Source organism: Seriola aureovittata, chromosome 14 (assembly GCF_021018895.1).
Source record: "Seriola aureovittata isolate HTS-2021-v1 ecotype China chromosome 14, ASM2101889v1, whole genome shotgun sequence".
In the NCBI taxonomy this organism is placed as follows: Eukaryota; Metazoa; Chordata; class Actinopteri; order Carangiformes; family Carangidae; genus Seriola; species Seriola aureovittata.
This window is the reverse complement of record NC_079377.1, coordinates 12,736,993-12,764,196: the sequence shown is the minus strand read 5'-3', so window position 1 is coordinate 12,764,196 and position 27,204 is coordinate 12,736,993. Positions and strand designations below refer to the sequence as shown.

The 27,204-nt window shown below is 40.0% G+C and overlaps 2 protein-coding genes across 3 annotated transcripts; both read right to left on the bottom strand.

Annotated features, from left to right (window-relative positions):
- Window positions 1–145: 145 nt before the first annotated feature.
- Window positions 146–20,756, bottom strand: abcc2 (ATP-binding cassette, sub-family C (CFTR/MRP), member 2). The gene is made up of 32 exons (XM_056396199.1): window positions 20,183–20,756; window positions 18,472–18,648; window positions 17,713–17,859; window positions 17,477–17,617; window positions 17,236–17,358; window positions 17,027–17,082; window positions 16,691–16,946; window positions 16,359–16,543; window positions 14,397–14,574; window positions 13,693–13,947; window positions 12,205–12,270; window positions 11,731–11,868; window positions 11,488–11,634; window positions 11,319–11,403; window positions 11,133–11,199; window positions 10,898–11,024; window positions 10,316–10,492; window positions 9,735–9,902; window positions 9,249–9,432; window positions 8,870–9,005; window positions 8,592–8,694; window positions 8,259–8,478; window positions 6,377–6,531; window positions 5,567–5,722; window positions 5,190–5,389; window positions 4,920–5,046; window positions 4,673–4,774; window positions 4,123–4,266; window positions 2,905–3,063; window positions 2,651–2,817; window positions 1,777–1,971; window positions 146–478 (listed from the first exon to the last, which is right to left on the bottom strand). The coding sequence occupies exons 1-32, from the start codon at window positions 20,225–20,227 to the stop codon at window positions 349–351; spliced, it is 4,716 nt and encodes a 1,571-aa protein (XP_056252174.1). The 5' UTR covers window positions 20,228–20,756; the 3' UTR covers window positions 146–348.
- A 1,911-nt stretch (window positions 20,757–22,667) lies between these two features.
- Window positions 22,668–27,123, bottom strand: cutc (cutC copper transporter homolog (E. coli)). 2 transcript variants are annotated; one of them, XM_056395160.1, is made up of 9 exons: window positions 26,968–27,123; window positions 26,767–26,850; window positions 26,470–26,529; window positions 26,161–26,370; window positions 25,080–25,115; window positions 23,763–23,896; window positions 23,597–23,624; window positions 23,399–23,504; window positions 22,668–23,283 (listed from the first exon to the last, which is right to left on the bottom strand). In XM_056395160.1, the coding sequence occupies exons 2-9, from the start codon at window positions 26,834–26,836 to the stop codon at window positions 23,172–23,174; spliced, it is 756 nt and encodes a 251-aa protein (XP_056251135.1). In that variant the 5' UTR covers window positions 26,837–26,850; window positions 26,968–27,123; the 3' UTR covers window positions 22,668–23,171. The 2 variants fall into 2 exon arrangements, with proteins under 2 accessions (XP_056251135.1, XP_056251136.1); XM_056395161.1 differs by having other exon boundaries at window positions 26,767–26,898; window positions 26,968–27,107.
- Window positions 27,124–27,204: the final 81 nt, after the last annotated feature.

Sequence of the window (27,204 nt, the reverse complement as noted above, 5' to 3'; positions counted from 1 at the left end):
CTGGTAACTATTGGCTAGAAAGCAACAAACTGTATTTCCCAAAATGTCTAATTTGCTCTTTTAATGGCCCAGTTAACCAAGACAAGAAGTTGGAAATTTACCTTCAACAAAGGTGGTTCTTTTCATTAAAAAAAATTAAACTTAATTTGAGAAAGAATATTTATTGTTCACATATAAAAATTATTTACATCCTGAATATGATTTCTTTATATTGTTTCCTATAAATACAAATATTCCAACATTTCATAAATCAAAGCACAATCCAGCTTTTTAAATCCAACAACAAAAACAATTTATGGAATTTCATCATTCAAAAAACAAAAGCTAAAGAAGAAAAAAAGTGCAAAATCAGAGAGCTGTGACATCCTCTCGTGTTATCCCAGCATCCTTTGCCATAGCGTAGAAAATGCCTCGTCTCTCAAGCAGGTTGCTCGGGGAGTCAAACTCCACTATTTTACCAGCATCAAGCACCATTACCCTGTGGAGGAGAAACACAGGCGTAAATGGTAGCCTGCAGAACAGCACGTCATTACTGGCTGGCAGAGGAGGATCCAAGAGAGATACATTTCCTGCTCAAATGTGAAAGAGATGGATCATGTGCCCATCCATTTGTGTCAGCCATCTGAATATACAGCACTTCAAGGTAGAAAAATAACATAACAAACAAGACAGGAGGGAAGGCGAGGGAGACAGTATGACTGTGACCACCAATGAGAGTAAAGGGACAACGCAAATGTTGATGATGTGTTTGCAAATAAAAAGAAAAAAGAAAATATCTATTAAGTGGCATGAGGGAGAGGACAAAGCTCTAAACACCTTGCATACAATCTAGTGGTTATTGAAGCACTTTTAAAGTGTATTTTATACAGATAAAATCTATACAATAAAATGAATAAATTCATGCATTTTACTCCTACACTCCTTCACCTCTTCTCTCATCTAGTCTATAGTGCTGCTGGTGCATCAAGGTACAAAATATCGGAGACTTTGAAGTCACACAGCTCTTTTCATGTCTGATTCTCAATACAGTTGTGCTTATAGCAGCTGAACCTCACAGCTGTGGCTTCTGTCACAACAGAGGATGAACCCTAACTGCTGGAACACCTGGCCCAGGAAACCTTACACTGAAACAGATCATTGTTTGGGACTGAAATAGAAGACAGAGGCATGACGAATAAACTAAACAATAACAAGGAAAATTCTATCCTTAAAAACTTCTATCCTAAAACACTTAAAAGTGCCCAGAATAATAGAAAGTCAACATCTAAAATGTTTTATGACAACTGAGCAAACAACATTTGCTGATGAAGACCATGTGATATGGTAATTAGCTCTGTAATGATCAGCAAAGTGGACCTTGAGTTGAAATTGTTTTGCTACTGCTACTTTCAATGTTTCACCGTTTAAGCCAAAATGGACAAAATGTCTGCTTACAATGCTAAAATGCTCAAATTAATGTATTGACAGCTCTGGAAAAACTGCGTTAGTGGACCTTGAGTTTGATTATTTTGTAGAATAACACTCTTACATATTCTGCATGTGTTGCCTAACAGAAGTCTGTCATTTTCATACAGTAATAGAAGGGATGTGTGACAGCACAGGTGGGGTTTGCTTTATAATATTTATTATTCTTACAAATAAATTCAAGGCAACTTGTGGGATCTTCACCATGCACAAAATAAAAAATGTATGGAGGAGGAAATAAATTTACTGTCGACTGGAGTGGTATCAGCGCTAGGACCTCTCATCAAAAGATTTTAAGGCACACTAACTCACCTGGAGCTGTCCATGATGCTGTGCAGGCGGTGGGCAATGGTGAGGACAGTGCAGTGTGAAAACTCCTTGCGGATGGTATTCTGAATGAGGTTGTCTGTCTCCAAGTCAACGGCTGCTGTGGCTTCATCCAGGATTAAGATACGAGACTTTCTCAGCAGTGCTCGAGCCAGACACAGCAGCTGCCTCTGTCCAACACTGGGAAGAGAGTGACGTGTTGATTTCTCAAAACAGAGATGGAATGAAACCACAAATAGACACCCATTAGTTCTTGCCTGAAATACACTGAAGGGTTATTTCCCTGTTGTAGGAGATTTTAGTGCCTTGTAGCTCAAACAACCGAGCTGTGTGGGTGGTGTGCATTGACATTCCATTAGGCTTAGACTGTGCAAAACACTCAACACAAGTTAAATGACATCTGAGGATGCTGAAGGTCATCACATGGCCAGGTGGTTTTAATGATTTCATTAAAACAATCTTGGTGTGTATTGCACTTGGTCGACATTTCATTTGGCAGACATATGATTGCAAATTTTACAAAAGATAGATAGATAGATAGATAGATAGATAGATAGATAGATAGATAGATAGATAGATAGATAGATAGATAGATAGATAGATAGATAGATAGATACTTTATTTATCCCCTAGTGGAAGATTGTGGAAGATTTATACATTTTTAGATGTTTGCAGGTTACAAATCAACATTTAAAATAACTCATCTACTGGGCATCAAGTATGTTCTGTGCCATTTGCCTGTGTTTTGACTGTATCTTTGTGTATCTTTACGACCCATCTGAAATAATCAGATATTCTCATTTGCTGTATCTGTAATCTTTTGTAATGTGGAAGAGTAGCATTTATTTCTGTGGCCCACCTGAGGTTCTCTCCGCCCTCTGCGACTTCATGTTGTAATCTTTCCTGCAGCCCTGCCACATAGTCCTTCAGATGAGAGAGCTCCAGCACCCTCCAGATGTCCTCATCACTGAATCTGTCAAATGGATCCAGGTTCATCCTCAAGGTCCCGGAGAATAACACTGGATCCTGCGCCCACAGGGTTGGATGTGTCAGCGTACCTTTTAAAACTGAATACTATGTGAGGGGTTAGTGTGTATGTTTTTTTGTGCATACCTGTGGTATGATCGTGAGGCTGTTTCTCAGGTCATGTAGGCCTATTGTGGAGATATCTATATCATCCAGGCGGATGTGACCTTCAGTAGCTTCAATGATTCTAAACAGGCAGTTTGTTAGGCTTGATTTCCCAGCTCCAGTGCGGCCCACTATACCAATCTGCATGCAATGAGAGAGAGAGCGAGCACACAAAATACGTAATTTAACACAATGGCTTACAAATTTTTACTTTTCATGTAAGTGTTCATCTTTAAGCTTTTAGTGGAAGTTTTGTATTCTCACTGCAGCATATACTGTGTTTGTGAAAGCTTTTAAAACCTGTGTCAGAACACCTAGTAATTACATTATTTTTATGTTTACAGAAGCAGGAGCTTGATTTGTTTGGCGTGTGTCTGTATCTGTGTCTTATAAATGATATGCCTCAGTCCAAGGCAGTCAGTGGGTGAAAGAAACAAAGACAAAAGCTCTCTGACAGAGAGGTGGTTATAATCATCCCTGCTTTGTTGCAGATACATGCTCTGTACTGAAGCCTGTGTGCGCACTGAAGACATAGTAGAACCCTGACTGACGAACGATTCAAGCTTCATCAACAGAAAATCCAGGGAAAAATAAACCTCAGTCCAGCATGCTGCTAAGAAAAGCAATGGAGACCAGGCTGAAGTAAACAAAACATCACTATTTTCTTCCAAAGATGAAAGAGCCCCAATGAGAGGGGACAAGAGAGAAATTCAGATGCAGTTATTTTCTTTTAGACAAGTAGTTTAGCCATCACATAGAAGCCGCAATATAAACTACTCTTTTAGTTTGTAGGTTCTAAAACTCATTTTAAAATTAAAAAAAAACTTTGTTTTACATCTAGTTTTAATGATGAACCTATTTAATTGGGTTCTTCAGGTTTTCTTGACCTAAAGTTACTAGTTATAGAGTTGCATATTACAACTACTCGTATACAGTTACAGAACACTTAAGTTAGAGAGGTTTTTAGCTGCCTTGAAAGGAAAAAAGCATTTGCTTGAGTCCTATTTTTATTGTCTAATATTTTCATGCTAATGACCCAATTATCTTATCTCCTCTGTTACTATTATTATTTATTTATTAGATTATTATTATAAATTATTATATTTTAAGATATATTGGATGTATTAAGCTGCATACTGACATAATACTATGCATACAATACACACACACACACACACCCACACACACACACACACACACCTTTTCAGTGCTGTTGATGTCACAGGTGATTCCATGCAGCACCAAGTCTAATCCAGATCTGTAACGGACCTTGTAGTTTTCAAACTGAAGCCTCCCTTCCGCGGGCCAATTCTCTGGAGGCCGAGTGTCAGTTACCCACTTAGCCTGTAGAAAGACACACACACACACACACACACACACACACACACACACACACAACAGATGTGTAATGTAGTTGTCAAGGTGAGCTGTGATACACTAGTAAAGTACCTGGATAATATGAACACATTAAAAAGTAAGAAAAAACCCAACTGAATAAACAAATGATGACGCTATCTGAACACACTTTTAAAAAAGCCCTTACACACCTGTATACCTAAAGAAGAACACTTAAATTTCATCACATTTATTAAAAAATTTCAAGAAATCATGTGTTACTGGCCAGCTCTTAAACCTGAACGACTAAATGTCAGTAACTAAAGTGCATATCCTATTTTTGCAGCATGTGCCAGTGGGGGTCATGTTCCCAGAGCGATTTTTGAATGTAGAGAAAACTCTCAATTCGACATACCTCATTCTCTAGCTCGGCGTATTCACTCACTCTCTCCACGGCAACGATATTGGTTTCCAGCTCTGAGGTCATTCTCACCAGCCAGTTGAGGGTCTGCGTTACCTGCAGAGCCCCAATAGGAGAGAGGGCACTGTTTACATTGTTTGCATTGTTATAACTTATTATCATCGCACTGTAATTATTATTGCCACGAACATCATCGTTATTATCTGCAGTGTGTGTGATGTGAGTGTATCAGGGGACTGACATTAAGGGCGTAAGATATCGACAGGCCAACCAGGCCGCTGTCCAGAGAATCTCTGGAAATAACAGCAAACAGAGCCGCGAAAAACACCACCAGGTTTCCCAGGAACTCAAGACGGATGGCCAGCCATCTGTAAAGTAAACACACGCACACAGAAATACATGCACATACACACAGATTTAAGGGTGTCATCACTCACCAACACAATGAATAACCCATTAAAAAATGAATGTGTTTATATTTGGTAATGATTTGTGTTTGCAGTTATCTAACCTGTTTGACACTATCCACGGGTAGACACTCTTCAGGTTTTCATCAATAGTTATTTCGTTGTGTTTAAGAAACCTTTCTTGATGGCTGTAGGCTCTTATGACTGACAGGCCTGACACCGTCTCACTAAAGTGAGAGTATATGGGAGAGCGAGACACCGAGTCCAGCCGACGCAGCTGTCTTGAACTGGCTACATAGAACCGCTGGGTGTAGAGAGAGGGTAAGACGACAGATATGATTTAACTGGATTGTCTTTCAAATAGGAACAAACATTTCTCTCTTTAATATTCACAGTTTCCATTTCATTCTGTTAGTTTTCATGAAATTAGTCTCCTTTCTGTTTCTTAAGCTTGTCTTTTTCTCACTCTTGTTCAGCTCACCTGTACAAAGTAGTAGACCAGGGCCAGAGGAATGATGATGATGGTGAAGAAAGGAGTGGCCAAACAGATGACAAACAGTGTCCCCAGTACGCCCAACAGACACAGGAGCCAGGAGCGGAAGGATTGAGGAATGGCTTCATCTATTGTGAAAATGTCCTTTAGGACCAGTGTTAGGATGGTTAGTCTCTATTAAAGGTAATTAAATATCACTATACTACTATTATTATTATTATTATTACTAATAATTACTATAGTGCTTTCAAATGACCAAGAACAGATCCAAATAGATCAAAACAATCTCATTTTGGGATGCTGTAGTTCCTGGTGGACAAGGACATATTTAAGTACACCTCAGGGGACGCCTGCGAGAACAGAAGTCTCATTAAAAAAAAGCTGACTCAGAACTCTGCCTAAGTGCCAAAGAGGACCAGAGGGAACAAACACATTGGACCTGTTTTAAAGTCCTTGGTTGCCTGCCAGTTTATGACTCTCTTAAAATACTTGTTTTTTTTTTACTTTTTACTCTGTATTTATGACATTTCTTTTTTCGTCTTCTGCATTAGTCTGAAATTGTTTTTACAGTTCACATTCATTCTGTTTTATTATCGTCTTTTCAGTCATCCGTAAAGCACTTTGAATTGTATGCAAAGGGTACTATGCAAATAAAGTTTGACTGACTGTTTAACTGACAGCATAAAGAATGGACATCAAGCTTAGAGGGCTTCAAAAGTGCTCCTTCTGTGTTGGATTGCAGAATTGATGCTAAATAAGAATGAAAGAAAAAAATTTGAATGAATTAATTAATCTTACCTTTGCAAAGCGGTTGACCACTCTTCCAATAGGCGTAGTGTCAAAGAACACCATGGGAACACGCAGTATGTTGTTAAGTAGCCTTGAGTGCAGGATTTGAGATGCAGCAACCGAAGCATTGGCTAGGAGCAGTGTACCAAGGAACACAAAGAGGCCTGCCATGAAAGGAGAGAGTTTCTAAAATATTCCCTATAACTATACTTTCACACACAATGAAATACATTTTGCAAAAAAGTATGAATGAGGATAGTAGTATAAAAAACTAAAATTAAGACTAAAGGGCCCTTTTAAATGGAGACTAATCTAAATTTGGAGAATCACAAAGACACTTTTGTGCTGGTACTGTGAAAAAGGACAAATGTGAACAATCAGGCAAAAAAAATCCCAGTGTAGTCAATAAACCTGACCTGGGCATCACGAGAAGAGGAAACTGCATTTTACCATCTTAAAACATTAGCATGGCACATCCATTAGTAAATAGTCAGGGATGTGCTAAAATAAATCCAGGCCTTGGTTATTTTCAGGTACACTGTTCCTCATTTTACATGAAAAAGAACAAAGTCTAACAACGTTCTCACAACGACCTTAAGTGCTCTTCACTGTTAGCTAGTCAGTTACAGTTGATTAAATGGAGCAGCCCATTAACTAAGGCAGAGTTTTGAAATAATACACACATCATCTTAGCTGGTGTTTCATTTATGCATCTGCAGCTGATCTGCCGTAGCGATACCATCACTGAAAATCCAAAAGAGGCACTTATCACTTAAGTGAGAGGAATCTGCTGGATAAACCTGAGCAGCACTTCAAAATAGAATCTCTGTGGAAGTCATAACAAGCAAGGCAGTTCACCACTAGTGACAAGCTTCAAAAATGACAGCAGCACAGTGAATCCTCAGTTCAAGCTCCTCTATTCTGATGTTCCCTGAGGGTAAGTGCTATCATCTACACTCCTGTTCACTGTTATAATCAATTTAAAATTCAACAGGACACTCAGTTCTACACTTTTTTTAACATCATGACATCCTTCATCCTGTCTCTGCGGAATATTTGATTTAAACGGTATGAAATTACCATAAATTGCTAAAAACTTAATAGTAACAGAGGATATAATTGGGTCATTAGCATGAAAATATTAGACGATAAAAATAGGACTCAAGCAAATGCTTTTTTCCTTTCAAGGCAGCTAAAAACCTCTCTAACTCTAACCTAAGGTTAATAGTTCAAATTTCTTGTTGAGAATTACATGAGAAGATGAATACAACTATCTGTGCTTGTGTGTTAAGTATAGAGATGGATTAAGGGTGGAGTTACAGTAGTATGGACAAACAGCTAGCCTGGCTCTGCCTAAAGTTCAGAAGTATGCCTACCTGTACCATCTGTAAAGCTTAGAGCCTATTATGTTAAACAGACTTGAACAAATGTCAGGTTGTGGTTGTACAGGGAGTTATGTGCTGTAATTATTCCTTGGACAGCTCTGCTATATCCGACTTGTTGCTTAACAATATGGAACAGCCTGAAAACCAAACACATGGACGCTTCCAGTCAGCAAGTCTGTTGCTTTGGGTAATTAAACCCAAATTGAACGGATACAATGTTTTATTACCAATACAAAGTATTCTAACCCTCATAAAAGCTTAAGTCCATTCTCTACCAGCCAACACACACAACACAAACGCAGCAGCTCCACCACTTTTATGTGCAGGTTGCACATAAAATACTATAAAGACATACTGGAACATGAATGTAGGAGAGACAGAGTTTTTACTGTCAGTGGGAGGGAAAAAAAAAACCCACTTTAGCATTGAAGTTAACTGACATGAATCTGAAAATATTTGCCAAATAAAAAAAGGCTTGACTGCAGTGAGTTGAACTGTTCAGTTACCTTGAGCCACTCCCAGAGCTCCGAACACTCCCACCCTGGTATCCCTCTTCCAGGCAGGGTATGTCATGTTATAGTACTCCACTGCATCATTGGTCCAGTCACTCAGCCACAGGTTCTGACCGATGAACGCAATGTTCTGGATGAAGTAAACCACGAAGACCATGACGGCATATCCCCAGCCCATGGCACGCAGGTACTGAAGGTAGACTGAGAACTTCACCTGGATGTCAAAGCAAGAAAAAATAAAAATAAAAATATCTAAGGAAACAGGTTCTAATTTTTTCATTTGTGCTGTTGATAAAAGTATTTAGGTAGACCAACAACTTATATCACCTGTCCTGTTTCCATGGCTTCTTTCTCTATTAGCCTCTGGCCTTTCTTTGATTCACCAATGTTCTCAGATTTTCTTATAGAACTGTTTTTTCTTAGTCTGACACTAAGAAAAAATGACAGAACAGACAAAATTAAAAAAATAGAAACAATATTATAACCATATATAACCTTGTTTTCTGGGCAGATCTTGTAATAGTGGTGATTTGGTTAAGAAGCCCCCAACATTAATCCACACTCACACACACAAACACACACAGCCTGTATCATCCACCACTAACCTGCCGTTGCGCTGGCTGCGGCGGATACTAGTTTCTCTCTTCAGAGTAACGGAAACTGTGTCCTCCAAAGGAGAGTCAGGTTGCATGTCCTCTCTTTCAGGGATGAGCTCCACATCTGCGGTATCCTGGCAAGGATCTGAATAAATAGGGTCACACATTTTATTAACTTGACAGTGCTTGAGGTAATGGAGTTAATCATATAAGTATAAAATATTGGTACATTGGTAAATACAAAGAAAGGCAAAACAGCACATCTAAATAATGCCACCCTGTATATAACTCATAATCACACAGTAGTACATATGCAGTCAGTTTTTGCATACGTCAGCAACCTGTGCAGCTCATGTCCATAATGCAGCGAGACAAAAGGGGGAGCTACCTGACTCTGACTGGGTCTGATTACTTTGCTCTCTGGCATATGTGTCTAGAAACTCAGAAAAAGCTCCTCTGCTGGCACGAAGGCTGTTGTAGGATCCGACCTCAGAAATCCTTCCATCCTGAAGGACCACTATTTCATCTACGAAAGGCAGGAAGCTCACTCCATGAGTCACCAGGATACGAGTCTGTACAGATAAAGACACACTGGGCGTCAGCTGCAAAACCACAATTCACTTTGGGCAATAAATAATCAAAAGTTAAAACACTGTAATGTGTGTTTACCAGCAGGCCTATGGAATGACTGGAAACCACTATTTCACACCTATTTTTGATTAGAAAAACTATTCATATCCTGAACTGCCAGCTACTAATGCTACCAATACACTGTATTCAACACTTTACTATGATTTCTACCAGTCAAATCCTAGTTATTTTGAAGTGCAGAATTTAATACTGATCAATACTTTAATTGGGGTTCAGTACAAACCTTATCTTTGAGTAGTCCATTGGGTCCAATCACATTATCAAAGAGATGCTTTCCTACATGAGAGTCCACGGCAGACAAGGGGTCATCCAGTAGATAAATATCAGCCTGACTATAAGCTGCTCTGGCCAAGCTAACACGCTGCTTCTGACCCCCTGAGAGGTTGATGCCCTGATGAAAGGAGAGGAGAGGAGAGGAGAGAAGGGAAGAGAAGAGAAGAGAAACAGCACAAGCAAAATATTAGCTTTAAACGGTTGTCTGTGTTTTTAAGCGTCCCATCAGCACTGAAACAACATTATTATGCAACAATAGCACAACCTTGAGAAAAATAAAACTAGACATGATTTTCTCAGTCAGGGTTTTGTGAGCAAGTTCAAAGTCCCTGCAAGATGATTTTATATTTGGAAATAATGGAATCACACCACCTGATTTCAAGTACAAGCTAAAAGATGCAAAAACAGTGGAAGTAAAGGGCAATTTGACCAATAATCAATATCACAATGATTTTACATATATTAATTAATAAAAATACATCCTAACATGTTCAAATCCTCGAAACCTTAAACGCTTGAATAGATTCTTACCTTCTCACCAATCTCAGTGAGGTCTCCACCAGCCAGCAGCTCCAAGTCAGGGGCCAGGGCACAATCATGTATCACCTCCTGGAGCCTCCTTTCCTCGTGGGGAGAGCCAAACAGAATATTATCCCTCAGAGTGGCGTTTTGGATCCAGGCTTGCTGTGGCACAAATGCAAGGGAACCCTGGGGAGAAAGATCATTAAGGGTCAGGCTCAGACTTTCCTGTAACGACAATATTGTCCAGCCACTTCTGTGAAGAACGGGTACAATAAGCTTTAACTATCTTTTGCAATGGAGTTGGCCATGGACTAAAGAGCTGTAGACTTATACATTGTATGTAGCCGCCTCTATTGTTGTTGTTGGAGGACATTAAGCCTTTTAGGCTTTGTTGTTTATTATAGTCTTTTAATCCTCGATGATTGTAATTACTGCTGCGCAAAGGAATTCTGAATTTTCAATTGTCAAATAAATTTTAAAAAATATTGATCAATTGAAACCATTTGAAAACATTTTCTTTTGTGTGCACATTACTTGGTTGAACACACTTTTATTGCTAGACAGACATGAAGACAAAAAATTATGCATCACCCGAATGTTGATAAAGCCTTTGGTGCTGTGCATCTCTCCCAGGAGAGCTGACATGAGAGACGACTTTCCTGAGCCCACAGCTCCCACCACTGCCACCAACCGACCCGGCTTAATGTCTAAGGACACACTGGAAAACACACACAGAGGTAATGTGGTCAAAAAACAGTAAAAGACAAACATATTTTTTTGCGTAATATCCAAACACGTAATTTTGTGTCTGACGAAACAGACATACTTTTTCAGCAGAGGCTCAGCATCTCTTTCCCAAGCAAAGGAACCGTCACATACGCTGATAGCAGAGTCTAACGGATGAAAAGAGATGCACAGAGAAGACAGATTAACTGCACATGTACCAAAAAATCCATAAATAATCTTTGCTGCTCAGCAGAGGAGCAGGAGTGAAGGCTGATGGTGAACATACTGAAACTGGGATCATGCTGCACAATGTCACTCTCAAGATCGTCACCTCCGAGAAACTTCTCAAGGCGCTTCCTGGACACTGTTGTCTGAAGTGAAAAAAAATACAGGTTAACGGGCTATGGGCAAAGGTTTGGTATGTGAGTATGTACCGTGAGTTGTTGCTCTCTTACTTGCACAATTGCAGCAATGAGCATGGGCAGCATGGCCAGGGGAAATCGGAGGATGTTGAAAAGCGATATGGAGGTGAAAGCTTTCTCAGCCGTCAACACGTTCTCTGAGCTCACCCCTACAAACACTGCAAATGTGGCCAAAGAAACCTGTGGCCAAAGAAAAGTGTGAGAAAAAGGATTTGCAAAGACCTTCTTTAGTCAGCCGCTTCTCATTTTTTTGTGACGCTTCTTCACAGGACTCACCAGAGCTGGAGCGCAGCTGAAAATGAAGGTAGAGACAGACGACAGGTAGGCAAACTTCCTCATGACATTCAGTTCTTGCCCCCTAATGCTTTCCACCTGCGCCTGAAAGGATGGCTCCCATGCATACAGCTTCAGAATCTGGGGGGAGGCAAAGGACGGATGGGGGGACGAGGGAGGAGAGGGCATTGTGGAGGACATGGAAAAGGAAGGGTGGGGAACAGAGGAATAGCATTCATATCTTATATAGTCAACGCCAATAAACCACAGGTGGTGGATGCAGTACAATAGAAGGAACAGCGGACTAACATTTCAGCTTTTTCCTCAAGCATAAAAGCCTTTCATCTGAGGAAGGGGCCTCACTTAGAGTCCCCCCACCCCACCACTCCACCTGAACTATTTATCAGAAAAAGAAAAGCAGCAGAGGTGGTAATCTTACACCAATTACTATGAATAACACTGAATAAAGGCACTCACCTTGATCCCATTGAGTATTTCATTCATGATTTTCAGTCTTTTGTCTTTGAACTTCATGTTCTCTATCTGAAAAGAGACTCATGTTAAAAAAACATAAAGGAAAATAACAAAAACATGTGACAGTAAATGCAGCCAAGCATATTTCTTTGAAAATGTCAAATTACAAATTACATTGGGAACAAGCAGTGAAATGCAGGCGTAGGTTTGCATATGGACGGTAATGATGCTAGCTCCATGCATAATTGTTGACATTCCTCGGCTCAGGCCTCTATGCTTCCGTTTGATTCTGTCACCTCTGTTTACAGAGGGAATATAATTAGTGACAGGTTCCACATGCACAACCTTGTTGTCCATGTAAATGGATTGGAGTTTAATCTCAATCTCTCATATTTGCAGTCATTTTTACTACCAGTGTGCAAAGACTTGAGCTTAACACTTTTTTGGTGTTTTATTTGAAGTTTTGATATCAATAAGAAGATATATTTGTGGTTTTAAGCACCAAAAATCATCTCTATATAGTTTTATTTCTCCTCTCTCCGGCTTCTCTCTGGAGCTCTAGCAACAACAGGTTGATAAGCCAATCAGAAGAGAGGCACCAAGCCTCTCCTCTGGTTGGCTGACTGTTTTCTGAGTGATTAACTAAAAATGTAGCAGATTTCAGGTTAACACTTATATAAATGCTGCAAGGTTGGATGGTGGGAACGTTTGTGCCAGGTTTGGGGTGACTGCTTTGTTGTGACATCATAAAGCTATGGAAGTCCTGACGGCTCTTTTTAAGCATAGACTGTACGGTCGAGTTTCTGAATACAGCTTATGTGAATTTTTCTGTGGTCTGAAGCTTTGATACTTTCACATTTTTAATATAGACCTGAGACCAGCTTAATAATAAAAAAAGACATGGAAGAGTTCATTATTTGTCAGAAAGTAAAGCAAGTTGTCGACCTTGAAAGTGGCTTCCTGTTTTTTAATTTTGAACTTTGAATATTGAATATTTTTTTCAATGTTTCTGTGCTTTCAGTATGTCTCTATGTTGTTTGAATAATCAGTACAATAAAGAGTCAAGAGCTGACAAATTATTAAAAATAATGGAGCTAGTTATTCTCCCAGTTGTTTCTAAAGTCTAAACATAGCAGACCATGTATGTACATGTCTAATAGAATGATGGAAACTGTTAAAGAAATGATAAAACAGGGACAAGTGAATCTGAAGACCGCAAATTATATTAAAAAAATGTTTGTTGTGCTTTTATTTTGTACTTTTTATTTCACCACCTCAACCGTTGCATGTAGGTAAATTGTACAGATCCTGGTGTAATGTGTTACTTTTTAGTGTGCCATATTTTCTAATTCAGTGATGTTGTTATTCAGTATTACTAATGACATTCAAGTATTTAAGTTTTATTAAACCCTAACTACAATTGTGGTATATTATTTTTGTACACTATTTTCTAAAGCTGTAAAAACTGTATGTGTGTGCAATTCTGCTGACCTGGATTTTTCTGGCCTTGGTGGCTAGCAGTCCATTGATCGGCACCATTAACACCATGACTGCCAGTCCTGCCAACACAGAAGGTCCTAACTCCAGCCACAAAAATGCAATGGCCATGATTATCTGTAGAGGGCAGGACCAGAGCAGGTGGATGAAGTTGGTCACATCGTTGAAGCGCTGGGCGTCGGCTGACATCAGGTTCACTGTTTCCCCAACCGTTGACTCTTTACGAGTGTCATTAGACACAACCAATGCCTTGGAGGAAGAATAAAGGAGGAACAGCAGGGAAAGATTTTAAAATGTAATAAAATTGTAAATGATAAAAGATACAGAACCAACAAAAAATATATTTTTATTTGAATTCACACTCTCGACTGGTGGTGTGCAGTTATTACTGTATCCAAAAGTATGAGTAATTGAATAGCTCAGGTTGGAAACACGAGAGACTGAGGTAAAGTATTTCCAGTGTTAGGTATGTTGTGGTCCCATGTTGATAAAAGTGATTTTTCACTCATACAGCTGACAAATTAACATTTTATTTCGGAACAGATAGGGTCAGCAGGGCTGGCATTATCTTCGCCTTGTGTATATGTGTCTGTCATCATGGCAAAATGTGGCCCTGGAGACACCTACTGTAGCAACTACCAGAGGCAGTCCTGAGTATTGTGGCAGGTCTGTGGAGAGGTTTTGTCACATGATTTTACCTTTTTGTACACAGCAGCCATGATGGCAGTGCGAACTTTCATCCCCAGCACAAAGCAGCGCTGGAAGTACTGCTGCAGGAACAGAGACTGCAGAATGGCCACCACTAGCAGCAGCACTGCATACAGATAGCCTTCCCAGGTATATCTGGATTTGTCCTGAGTGAAGGAGACCATCAATCTAGCAACAGAGAAAAAGTTAGTTAATGGGGAAGCTCCGCACAGACTTTCCAGGATCTAACTGTTGCTGATGATTCTTAATTAAACAGAAATGGGTTGCCACAGGGTTCTATCCTTGGTCCACTGCTTTTAACATTATACATAAATAATAGAATTGTTCCTAATCAATAACGTCCATTGTTGCTGATGATACAAATTTATATGCCCCAGGAGCCACCCTAGCACAGACCCTGACTCATCTTCAGACTTACGATTATCACTCCCTAACGACAGACTAGTTTTAAATCCACCTCCTCCACTGACTCATAATCCTGCCATTAAAACTTTACATGGCATCCATATTGCTCTTGCTGAGTCATACAAATATTTGACAGTAGGCAACCATTCAGGATTCATATTCAACATTTGATTTAAAAATTAGGCTTCGTGTATAGAATGAAATGATGTCTGTCTTCCTCCAACAGTAAAACTATTGCAGTCAACCTTAACGTCTGTCCTTGACTGATATTCTGTATTGTCATGCTGCCCCATCTACACTCCAGCAATTAAACCCTGTGTATCATAGTGCACTACACTTTATCACAAATGACAAAGATCGTACCCATCTTTGTTCTCTGTATCACACAGTGGGTTGGACCTCCCTACAGTCAAGAAGGAATGTCAGTCATTTATAAAGCTCCACTGTTGAAGCTTCCAAACTACGTGACATCTCTTCTCTCCTTTCAATCTGGTTCAAACTGGTTTCGAGTACCATGTGCTGTTTAAATCGACCAAACTGCCCTCAAAATAGAGGCGTACATTTCCCTTGGAGATTTTAAAGCTTTATCTTGTGCCTTTTATTACGATTCTTGTTTTTCTTATCACCTTGTTTCTCAGTTTCTTGTGTAATTGTGCCATTTTTGTTTTGCTGATTGTGTTCTTGTAATTGTTTCTTGTTCTCAGGTCTCATTTTGTAAAGAGATCTTTACAATAAATACTGTGAAGTATTACTACATTTTCCCTCATTTTGCTTCCCATTTACTTTTTTTCCCACCATTTCCCCTCCCCCTGTGAGGCACTTGTGTTATCAGTTGATGTTTAAGCTAACCAATATTAAATAGCTAAACTCAAGGGTTAGATGATTCACAAGCACACAACATGTATACAGCTTTGAAGGGGAACAATGAGTTCACACATCAGAGTCTGTTTACAGGTTTTGGGGAATAGTACTGCATCTACATATGTGAAATAAGTTATATAAAGGCTTTTGTGGCTCTAGAGGAAGCTGTGTAAAGTCTGATAAGTTGCCTCAAATGATGCCACTTGTGTCAGCATCAGCAGAAGCTGAAAATGACAACAAAAATGACAAAACAAATGACATCTCTGGTTCTGCTGCATTGATTTTTTTTTTTTAAGCTGTTCATCATGAATTCAATTAAATCTTTGCTACAAGGTCGAAGTGAAAAACAAAGATCAATTCCTATCCTGAGTTTCCCCCTCCTTCAACATCATACTGTTTGTGTTGTGTTTGTGTGAGCATACAGACTCTGTGTTAATGATTGCAGACAATGGTGACAGAGTGAAACAGTAAACAGAAAACATTATTTTGTTGACAGTGATGCAGACTGACTTTTCAGATTCAAGGTTTGTCAGTGGGGTTTGATTTTTAAGGAACAATGAAATCTATAAAAAAAACTGTAAACACATTAATCTGCAAGGCAAATTAGCTGCTCATAAGACAACTGGAGAAAATCACTATCTATATCCGGTCGCTGATGAGAGGATTTTATTTAAACTCTAACTCACTTCAGGAGTTGAGGACTGACGAAAGCCAACAGGTCCTGCAGGAGTTTGAACACGGCAGATTCGAAGAGCACCCCTTTGAAGGTCTTGTAAATGGTGGTAATCAGCCATGAGTTGGGATAGTCCTCTTCTTCCTTCTTTTTGTCCTTTTTCTTCTTCTTTTCATCTTCTTTCTTTCCCTTTTCCTCCTAAAGAACAGTATTGTTTGAGCACACATTGCCATTCATATTCAGCAACAATAAATCTGGGACATTTATTAAAAATAAAATCCATCTGGAATGGAAAAGAATGCACTATATATGTGTGTTCAGTGTTTTTTCTCTGCACACTCTCACCATCATCAACACATCCTGACTGATGCCTTTCCCCAGACCGTTGGAGAGGCCATTCTGAAAGGCCACATCCTGGGCTTTGTCTCTGTTCTTATCCCATTTCTTCTTCATCTGCGTTTGGAAGCGGACCCGAGCTGCGGCCAACTCCGGCTGCATGAAATTCTGGAAGCGCTGGTTGATGTAAGAAGTGCTGTCTGTCTCGTTTAGCTCCCACATGTCCTCCTGAACCAGGGGCCGCTTGTAGCCTTTAATCACCATGCTGGAGAGATGAGGAGAAGTTGGAAGTCAATGGCGTAGACGTGCGGGTGTATGCTCGGATTCAAGCAACTTTTAACTTACCTGTTAAACCAGTTGAATGTGATTCTGCTCAAAAATGCTGCACCTGCCTCGGGATTCTGTGAATAGCAACAATAAATAAAAAGAAAATACAAAAAACAGCACACAGATGTATTATGTTCACAGCAGGCTGAGGCAATGAGGATTCTGCATATTACATTATTATGAACTTGACAGTATGAAAAAAGGCTTCCATCTGGATGCCTAGGTACCTTTTTTACATGCTCCTCAGCCTCTGGAGAGATATCAGCCACAGCAGAGAGAAGAAGTGCAATCACTTCGAGGCCAAAGGAAATGTAGAAAAGGCAGAAACGAGGAAGATCACTGATCTCTCCCTGATGGTCGAAAGACACGTGTTCAAGGGTGAGGAAGGCGCATTATGTATGAGTAAAATTAGCAGTTTTCAGCTACCCGACCTCCCGACTTGATGATTGAACGTTTTTTTGCTCCTACCTGCCTAAGCGCTTCTCGTAGGAGGGTCTGGAAAGGGAAGACGTCGCACAGAACAAGGAGCAACCAGAAGAGGAAGAGAGTGGCCGAGTCCACCGCTCCTTCCCTTCGCCTCACTCCCTCCTGGCACAACAGCAGAAGGATCTAACAAAGAAGACATGGCAGAACTTTAAAAAAACATAATCTTTTCATCTTGACCTCTTGAGCAGATAAAGAAATGTAAAACCTGTTATATTTACCCATGTGACAGCATACAGGACAGGGTTTGCATAGTATACACCAGGATGTTTCACTGTTGATGGCGGGTCTTTGCTTGGACCATAATCCTCTCCCAGTGTGACTGCCAAGGCCGCTATGGCCGTCAGCAACAACAGAGACACCACAAGCTGAGGGGAGGGGACAGGGATGTGAGCGTGTTTTGCCTTTCGTTCATCCACTTGTTTGTTTGACCTTCACTGTGCAGAGTCAGACACTAGAAGGTAAAACTTCTCCATGCTCAACTTGAATCTCAGTTTAAGACGTGTACATACAAGTGTGGTTTTGTGTCATCACAACGAGTTTAAGAGGCAGTGCAGGTGCAGGAGACACTTGAACTTTTGAAACTAAAAACATTTGCACATTCATAGACTCTGCATTTTTTTTAAAGAGTGGGAAGGAGCAAATGTAATTTTAAGAATATTTAAATGTGTAATTGAACTGTTTTTGTGGAAAAACTAAACCAGACACAAATTATTGTAATGTTATAATTCCAAGCAGAGTTTCACCATATACTGTACCATATAAATTATATGTCTAAAAATATAACTGGAGAGGATATTTAAATAAAGAATACAAATTAGCCTACTGAGGAAGGAATTTAACTGTATCTTTGACCTCTTGTGCCAAGATTTCCTAATGGATATTTGTTGCTTGTGTTAATCAGCTCCCTCTTCTTCCCTCTCGTATTATGTCTGGAACACTGTGCTTGTTTGTTTCTTTTTGCTTGCTGTATGCATTACCTGCTTGCAGAGGTAGCTCTTGGACAGGTGTTTTGTGTTCACTTGTGTCCTTCTGCAGAGAGACACCAGGTGCCACGGGGCACAGAGCCACAGGAACCCCAGAGGGATCCAGACCAGCGCCGTCTGCTCCACACATACTGGGAGATCTGGGTCCTCTCTATCCACATATGAAGCATTCTGAAGTGCACACACAAACAAACAAACACACACACACACACACACACACACACACACACACACACACACACACACACACACACACACACACACACACACACACACGTTCATCACACAAGGATAACAGAAGCCTTACAAAATCATGCTTCCTGCATAATCTGCAAATGCAATACAAACAAACTCCCATCCGTGTACCTCCAGAGCTTGTGCAATATTACACCGCAGGGACACCAAACAACTCCCTAATTAGAAATTTAATCAACAGCCACTCACACGTGATTAAATCCTTAGTCCCTGCTCACTATTTACAGCAGCAGGTGTAAAGCGCACTCCTGGAGAGGTTAACAATGAAGAGCTGCCTCTCCATCTAATGGACCGATAGGAACGTGGTGTGAGAGGAGCTGAACACTGAGGAGTTTAATGTGTTATAAAAACAAATGACCCTGACAGAGAACAGAAAATTGTATTTATTAGCGTTTCTAGGACTTGAAATTATTGCCGTCCTCTCGGACAGCAACCTGTTATTAGATGAAGTTTTGTTCCATTTCACAGGCTACATTAGTAATACATGCTCCAGGAGGGAATGTAGCAGTACGAGCTGGAAGAGATGTGTGTATGTGTATTTTTAGACAGCACAGGGAGGTGTTTATCTGTGTGGATGCTTTTAGTGGATATATTTCCCCATGAGGAAAGCACAATCTGTACTGTTTTTTTTTTCAATTAGCTAACAGTTATCAAAAGAAGTGAAATATTGCATATCACCACATCCCAGAGCCCAAGGTGATGCATGCAAGTGTCTTGTCTCTGACCAAAAGTCCAAATCCCAAATGTATTCAGTTTAACAAGAAGAAAAGCAGCAAATCCTCTCATTATGAAGCTGAAACCAGAGAAAGTGTATGCACTTTTCACCATTTTGTTATTATCAGTTAAATTCATTAAATATAATTGAGAAGGGTTTGTTTATCTTACAGTCACAGGGATCCAGAGTTGCAGCTCATAAACATATCCTGCAGGGATTTTACATGCTGAGTCATATCTTACTTAAGGACAGTCACATGTTCACTGAGCTCACTGTGTACAGGGGTTGAAAACATAAAATGCTTTCACATAAAAGTGCTAAAACATCCTCTTTGTCCTTTAACATAATCTTCCTCACACATTCCTTAGCTGAAATGTGTTAGCTACAGTTAGCTACAGTATGTCATGGTGCGAAGGATTGACATGACAATATGTAAAATAACAGTTTCTTGACTCTTCTTGAGGTGATCATTTCTATGACATGACACAAAATAAAAGACATGTTGCATTGTCATGTATTACAGTGTACGGGTGTTATCATTTCCATCCTCTGTAATTCTCGTTACATTAAGTGAAATTACAGCACAGTTTATTGATCATATGTGTGTCAAACGTTTTTTCTGTGTTTTTCATTTTGAAAGTCGAAAGTGAGTCTAAAGTGAAGCCAACTGATCACAATTTCCCTCAGCTCCCAGTCTCTCCCCTCTGCTGCATTAGCTCTGGTTGCTGAACTCACCCAGAAAACGGATCCACAGTATTCCTCCAAGGCTGCGGCACACATGGTCCACGCTGATGGCTTCAGTTGCTCTTAGATGACCAGACAACCAGGCGCCTCTTGCCCTCTGCTCAGCGGCTGCTGAGCTTGACTAGAACGCTACTACTTTCTGCCCACCCACACCCCAGAGACAATCACAGGACGTAACTCTGAGGGACTTTGAGCCATGAGGCTTTTAAGCTGAAAGAAAAACTTGGAACGTCCTTGTGCAGAGAAAATATATTAGTATGCCAAAAATGTATTGATTTAATGCGGGAGAGCAGAGGTGGGTTATCGATTATTTCAGTCTTCACTTCATTTTTTGTCAGGCAGAAGGTTATTGAGGTTTATCTTCCAGTGGTCCTCAGTGGCTTGTTTCACATCTGCAAGAATCGCACACATGAAGTGCTCCTGATGTAAATGAAAGAACTTAACTGCTGTAGTCAGAGTCATTGAGAAAATCCAGCTTTGTACCGGCCCACAGACACTCCTCAATGCTCAGGAGCGTCTAAAGTTCAACATTTCTGTCATGTAAGAAGAAAAAGAGAGCGGCAGAGGGGCTTGCATAAGTATTCCTCTAGTGTTTTTCCTGTGTTAGGGAGACAGCCCACCAAAAAAAGGGAATGTGTTGGGAGGGGGGATGGGTTTGCGCTCATTAGACCCCTTTTCCTGTTATGTTTCCAACTCTCCTCTGCATGCTTTCACTCACTCTGGACCATTTTTCGGATCTCAAGTCACGTCAGATTAATTTCAGGCAGTCATTCATTCGAATGAGGTTGTTGGGCTGAAGGTAAAATAATGTGATTTTCTGTTGCCTCTTCTGCTCAGAAGGAGGACTTTTTTACTCCTAAACCAAAGAACATGCTGTATACTACAGATTCAAGTCAAAAAGAGAGATTGAGAGCAGATAAAGTTCACCAGTCAGACCAAGTTAAGATCACTGTAGCCTGAAGCGACCAAACGGTACAGTATGTGACCAAAAACAAAACTTGTGCGTTACTGTGCAAAACCTTAGGTTTACGTACAATGCTGAAGTTGGGCTTTTTTTTCTTTGGACAGGCTACTCCAGAGGTAAATTGCTACCAGACACTAGTTCAACACAAACCACAGGAACTAAGATATTTACTGCAGGTTTGCATGCGAGTACAAAGAGAGAGGAGCACTTTGTATGAGAGGGAGTCGACAGCATTGTTTTGCTGAAGTTATGATCCATGTGATGTCTCTCTGCATTAAAGCGGGTCAAGTCGAAGCACAGTGGCATCTTTTCAGCTTTATACAATGGTCCATGTCTTCATTACTGACAAGCAACTTTAACATAAACAGATCTTCTCAACAACCTGACATATGTAGTGTCAGTGAGGAAAACACAGATGTGTCAAAGACAATACTCAACATGGCCGACGCAAACTTGCTGCATAAGAAAGTGACTCATTTACAGTGCTGCAAATACAACTTTTATTTGCAATAAAGAACGTGTGTGAAAACTATCTCACCGACTGTGATGGTCCAAAAACAGATTACGCTGAGTGCCTGACGGTTAATCATTACATGTTTGATAACACCAAATGGTTACAATCTGGCTGACTCACTGTGTGTATAACCCCAAGGACAGCAGTGTGACACGTGAGGTAACCTATGCGCAATATAAGAGCAATGTAATGTGTAATGTTTATAACTATGGTTGTATGCACAGAGGTGAGCATCATTTTGCAATTAGCCCTCGGTACCAATCAGCTAAATCTGGTTACTTGTTATATAATAGTGAAGGCAGTTACTTTGACAGGGACTTTAAGTGAAGCTAAGAGGAGTTATGTTGAGGGGCAATAGCAGACACAGAGGACAGTTTCAAGAGGGGGTAGGGCAGAGGAGAAAGATAAATAAATATTAGCTGCCTATAGCAAACTACAACTAAGAGCAATTTGAAACCGGAGAAATCCATAAATATTTGATTGAAAACTGTTTCCTATCCAGTCTGAGGTGTTTTGCTACAATTCTTTTCCGACGTATACAGTATGTAAAGACGTAAAGGTCACCTTAGAAACATACGCCACGAAAGAGGACATGCAGAACGGGCTATGGCTAAAGCTGAAATGGATAAATTATTAAATTATTAGTCCAATCAACAGACAATGAATCTGAGAGGTAGAGTGGTTATATGACATTATCTCATGTCTCTGCCATATTCTGCTTTAACTTTCTATTGATCACCTCCTTTGTTTAATGAGATCATAGATTCATTGACTCTCTGTTTGTGAAGTCAGTTTTTACTGTGAGACATGAAGCTCCATTTAAGAGATTTGATAATGAATTCAGCCACGTTAAATATCTTACACCTCATTATTACAGCTGATGTAAATGAAGCATGATTCTGCAATTGTGTGGCATATTTCTTAAATTAACAGGACACTGGTTTTAACTGTAGGAGACATCTCACAACATTGACAATAAAACAAAATGTGCTGAGGTGTTGAAGTTTTCTGACTTTTATTACATTCTGAGCAAAGTGAAGTTGTAATGATTGTGTCCTTGTAAAAAATGAAGCACAGGAGGTCACAGCTTTGCATTATCGTCCACTGTAAATAGGTCAATGATACAGCAAATGGAAAACTCACTGCTCTGAAAACAGCAGCAGCACTGGTTAGCGCCATTTTTAATTTAACCATCTACCGTGTATTTCATGACCCTATCTCTATTTCTGAGGCCACGTACAGTTTTATAATAATACATGTAAATTATGCTCTCTGCACTGCATATCCCAGAAGGCTGCAGGTCTGTCCCTGAGCTCTAACTTTACAAGGACTGTTTGATCAGTGATTAAAAAAAACGAGAAACAAAAGTACTCTGTGGCAGTTCTGAAATGTCTTCTTTTTCTGGCTTTTAGTAAAAATAAATGATGACATATCAGTACAATTACTCATGATCACCTTTGAGGTATCTGTTTTGTTGTCTGTCATGATTGTCCAGTAGCCACTCACAAGGTATTTCTGGCAATTGCATTAAGAGTGCGGACTTTGCTCACATCTGCCACCTTTAGGCCGTACTCAGGTGCTGAGAAAGCAGCTCCCATATTCACACAGGTGTTCCTGCACATGGAAACATCATGTCTTAGACAGCATCAAAAAAAATCAAAAACCAATTTATCCCTTATAGTTGCAAAAAATCATTTGATGTATGTAAGCATGGCTAATTTAAACATACCTGAACTTCATAGAAGAATCTTTACTGGAGCGGGCTGAGCAGTGAAACTCTTGAGCCCCTGATCCCTCTAAAATTCTCTGCAGGTTCCTCTCTGTGATACCCCCTCCTGTTATAAAATAAATCATTAAATAAACAACTGAAAACAACTAAAAATACACATATAATTAACATAATGTAGAAAAAAATAAATGCACTAACCTGGCATGATGGTAATTCTCCCTTTAGCCTGTTGAGTGGAGATGATGATGTAAGAATGGTAGAGAGGGAGAGACATGAGATGCTAATCTACACTGACTAAGAAATACAGTTAAACCATGCAAACATATATGCATGCACAGAGTTTACACATATACATTATACATACTTGATCGATGATCCGTTTGATGAGAGGAAGTCCCTCCAAAGCAGAGCTGTCACAGCCACTTGTCAACACACGCTGGAACCCTAATGATACGAGAGTCTCCAGAGCGACTGCTGGGTCGTGAACCATGTCAAAAGCTGCAGAAGAAGCAATATCACAATATACAACAAAACTGAGTTGAAGTTGAACTGTAGGGTACTTGTTTTTTTTATTATATATCAGATCAAACACGTTCAACTGACTACATTGAAAATACAGATGCCAAAGTGCATCCCCAATGCAACAGAAGTCAGTTTACCTGTCACCACTGCATTAAGAGGGACTACACCTGTGATTTAACTGCATGAACAAGGTTATAAAAGAACCTGTGAACACCACAGCTTCCTCAGGTTTGGCCTAGGTTCTATCTAATGCAACATGGCTCCCCATGATGAGGAACAGCTTGTGGGTAAGAAACCAGACTGTGAGACTTCACAGAGATGGGAGAGCGTTCAAGAGCAGCAGGAGGTTACTGAACATAAGGTGAAACACGCACGATTCGCTATTTACACAACCTTGCTTTAAAAAACTGACACATGTACTTCTGACTTAGCACAAGGATCATTTGTCTTTTCAGTGACTGTTCAGAGAGTGTGAAGGACATTGCATGAAGTCAACCTCTACACATGGCATCCACAAAGAAAACAACTGCTCACAAAACTACACAAAAGGTGAAATTTTGATAAAAAAAAAAAACATGAAAAGAAGCCAGATGAATGTTGGCATCACATTCTTCAAGTTTGTTTGGAACAGATGGGGTCCACCAGCAGCTGAAAAGCATCATTTATGAAGAATAGCAGAACATCTCTCCATGTATTTGGGTAAGATTGGTCTCATTTACACTGTCATCAACAATAAAGGCGGATATACAAAATAATATAAAATAAACAAAGAGAATCTCAGTGATGAAGGTTGTACAGAATATAGTTGCAGTTGTTTCGTTGTATTTTATTTAGGTAATCATTTCTGTCTTTCAAATGAAGTTGATTCATTCTTCTTGGGCTTTTGCTCAAAAGAAATAAATGTGTATTAAATTGGCAGGATTTATAGTTTCTTTAAAATTTTACTGATATTGACCAGGTATGAACTGACTTTTGTTGTACTTTGTATGTGAGCTGAGATTCAATATTATGAGTCTCTCTGCACCTTTTACTTGGGAACACTATTGAAAGAACTCCACAGTGCTTTTATTCCATTGTGGCTTTGTGATATTTTTTCAGTTGTAATTGCTATAGTGGCAAAGAATTTTAAAAGCTCGTGATATAAAGGAGAAAATGTTACCTCGGTGGAAGGTGAGAGGCAAAGGACGAGCAGCAGCTGTTGAGGAAAAAGTGAAAATCAAGATAATGTAAAACCTCAAAGATTGCAATTTAGACGAATAGCACATTCTGAACATTTTTCCTCTCTCTGTGAGCCTGCAATTATTCAGAGTCATATTCTGTATCATTTCATAGTGTCAATTCTGAGTAACTGCCAACACAAAGCCAAAGACTATCACACAAATGTGAGCACACACTATCACACACAAACAGCAGACTAGCACAGTTGAACTTAGAGTAAAGTTTTCCATGACCTGTTATAACTGCCAGCTAAGATGAAAATAAACACAATTTCTGCGACTGAATGTTGCGATTTTGACCCTTCAGATTTTTATGATTGAGTTAATTTCTACTACTTCAGGATATTCAATGCAACACTTGTGAAGCTGCTTTTAAATCCTTAAGTTTTCTATACGATGCAAGATATTTGAAACTCTTACAGTAAAATATGAACAGAGCAATGATATGATTAAGTTTAGATCTATGGCTTTAATGTATACCAGGCCTTACAAAGGCCTTTGTTTTGTTTTTGATAAAAAATATGTGATTCACAGACAGTAAGTCTTTAAGTATGCCAACTTGGATAACTGCAAACCCCTGCAACTGGAAAACCTTTTTAATACTGTCATCATTAATGTTTTTAATTATACCTATCCCCAAGGAGCAGTGTGTATGTGTGTTTTTATAATCTTGGTGATATTGAGGAACAATATCTTTTTGTATTTCATTGCCATGTGGATAATGACCTAAGGCATCCAATAAAGATAAGGATTCCTGATTTGTTTTGGGTGTGTGAAGGTAATATATTGAAATGGAATTTCAGTGGAGAGGTTTTTGTTTTGGCAAGACTTAAGAGAGATTCGATTTAGACTTAAAAGTCTGGCAGCTAAGGCAAAGTACTCTGATAGATTACTCTGTATCCTTGATTATTGGACATTTCTGTTTGTTTGTGACTTTGTCTAACTGTACATCATGAACTGTTGCTTTTGTTTAGTGCCTTGTAAGCGCATACATAGCGGATCAAATACACAGGCAGACAATACCCAGTAACTCCATGCAGAGCTCTGCATCCACCCGTCCATCCTCTGTCAGGGCTCCCAGCACTAATCCATCGGCTCCATGGCTCTTCATCAGCTCTATGTCCTTCCTCATCACCTCCACTTCCTGATCTGAGTACAAGAAGTCCCCTCCACGAGGCCGTATCATCACATAGACTGGAATTTTGACATACTGCTTCACGACCTGCAGCAAACCTGTGGCAAAACAAATAATGGTTCCATACTGTATGTGAGACTGTGTGCTTGCCTGGTTTGGGTTGTGCGGATATCTGTGCAGAAGGGAACCCTGCTCACCTACACTGGGAGTTAGCCCGCCCTCCAGAAGACTAGAGCACAGCTCAAGTCGACCTGCACCTGTGCAGAGAGGCAAACACTCAGACTGCACCTACACAACATACCTTAATGGCCATGACCTTTGAGAAATGAAATGACAATGCTCAGTACTGAGTACACAGGTGTTTAAGAACAATTACTGTCAAATCTGCCTGAAGCAGCGCTAAAAATGCGTTAAATGACGTGTCCTTTCTTTCAAGTGTGACTCCCTGTATTTCCTCTTTAGGTCTTGGTGAGTATAGTGGACACATTACCGACCTCCTCGTTCAGCATTGACAGCAGACTCCACGGAGTCCACACACACCTCCATCAAAAAGCTCTCTGCCATACTGACTGTCTGGACTGAGAGACACGAAGACAGACAGGCAGACGGAGACAGAAAGAGATTCACTGTGAATGTGTTAGCTAGCACGTCCACAATCCTTTAACAATTTTAACTTCTACTACAACAACAGCTACCTGTCAATTCCTCTTCCTATCGATTCATGGCACCTTATCAGTTGTTTGGAAGCGTCACTGCATCAGTGCATGTTGTTTGGGTGACTGATTCACTACTTACAGCTACAGACAGCGACAACAGTGGATCGGCGTTTTCCGGATCGTTACATTTACTACACGCGGTTTAGCGGGTGGGAGGTGCTATACTGGCTACGCCGCACCACTGAGACAAAGGCAGACATGTGACCGCCCATGTAG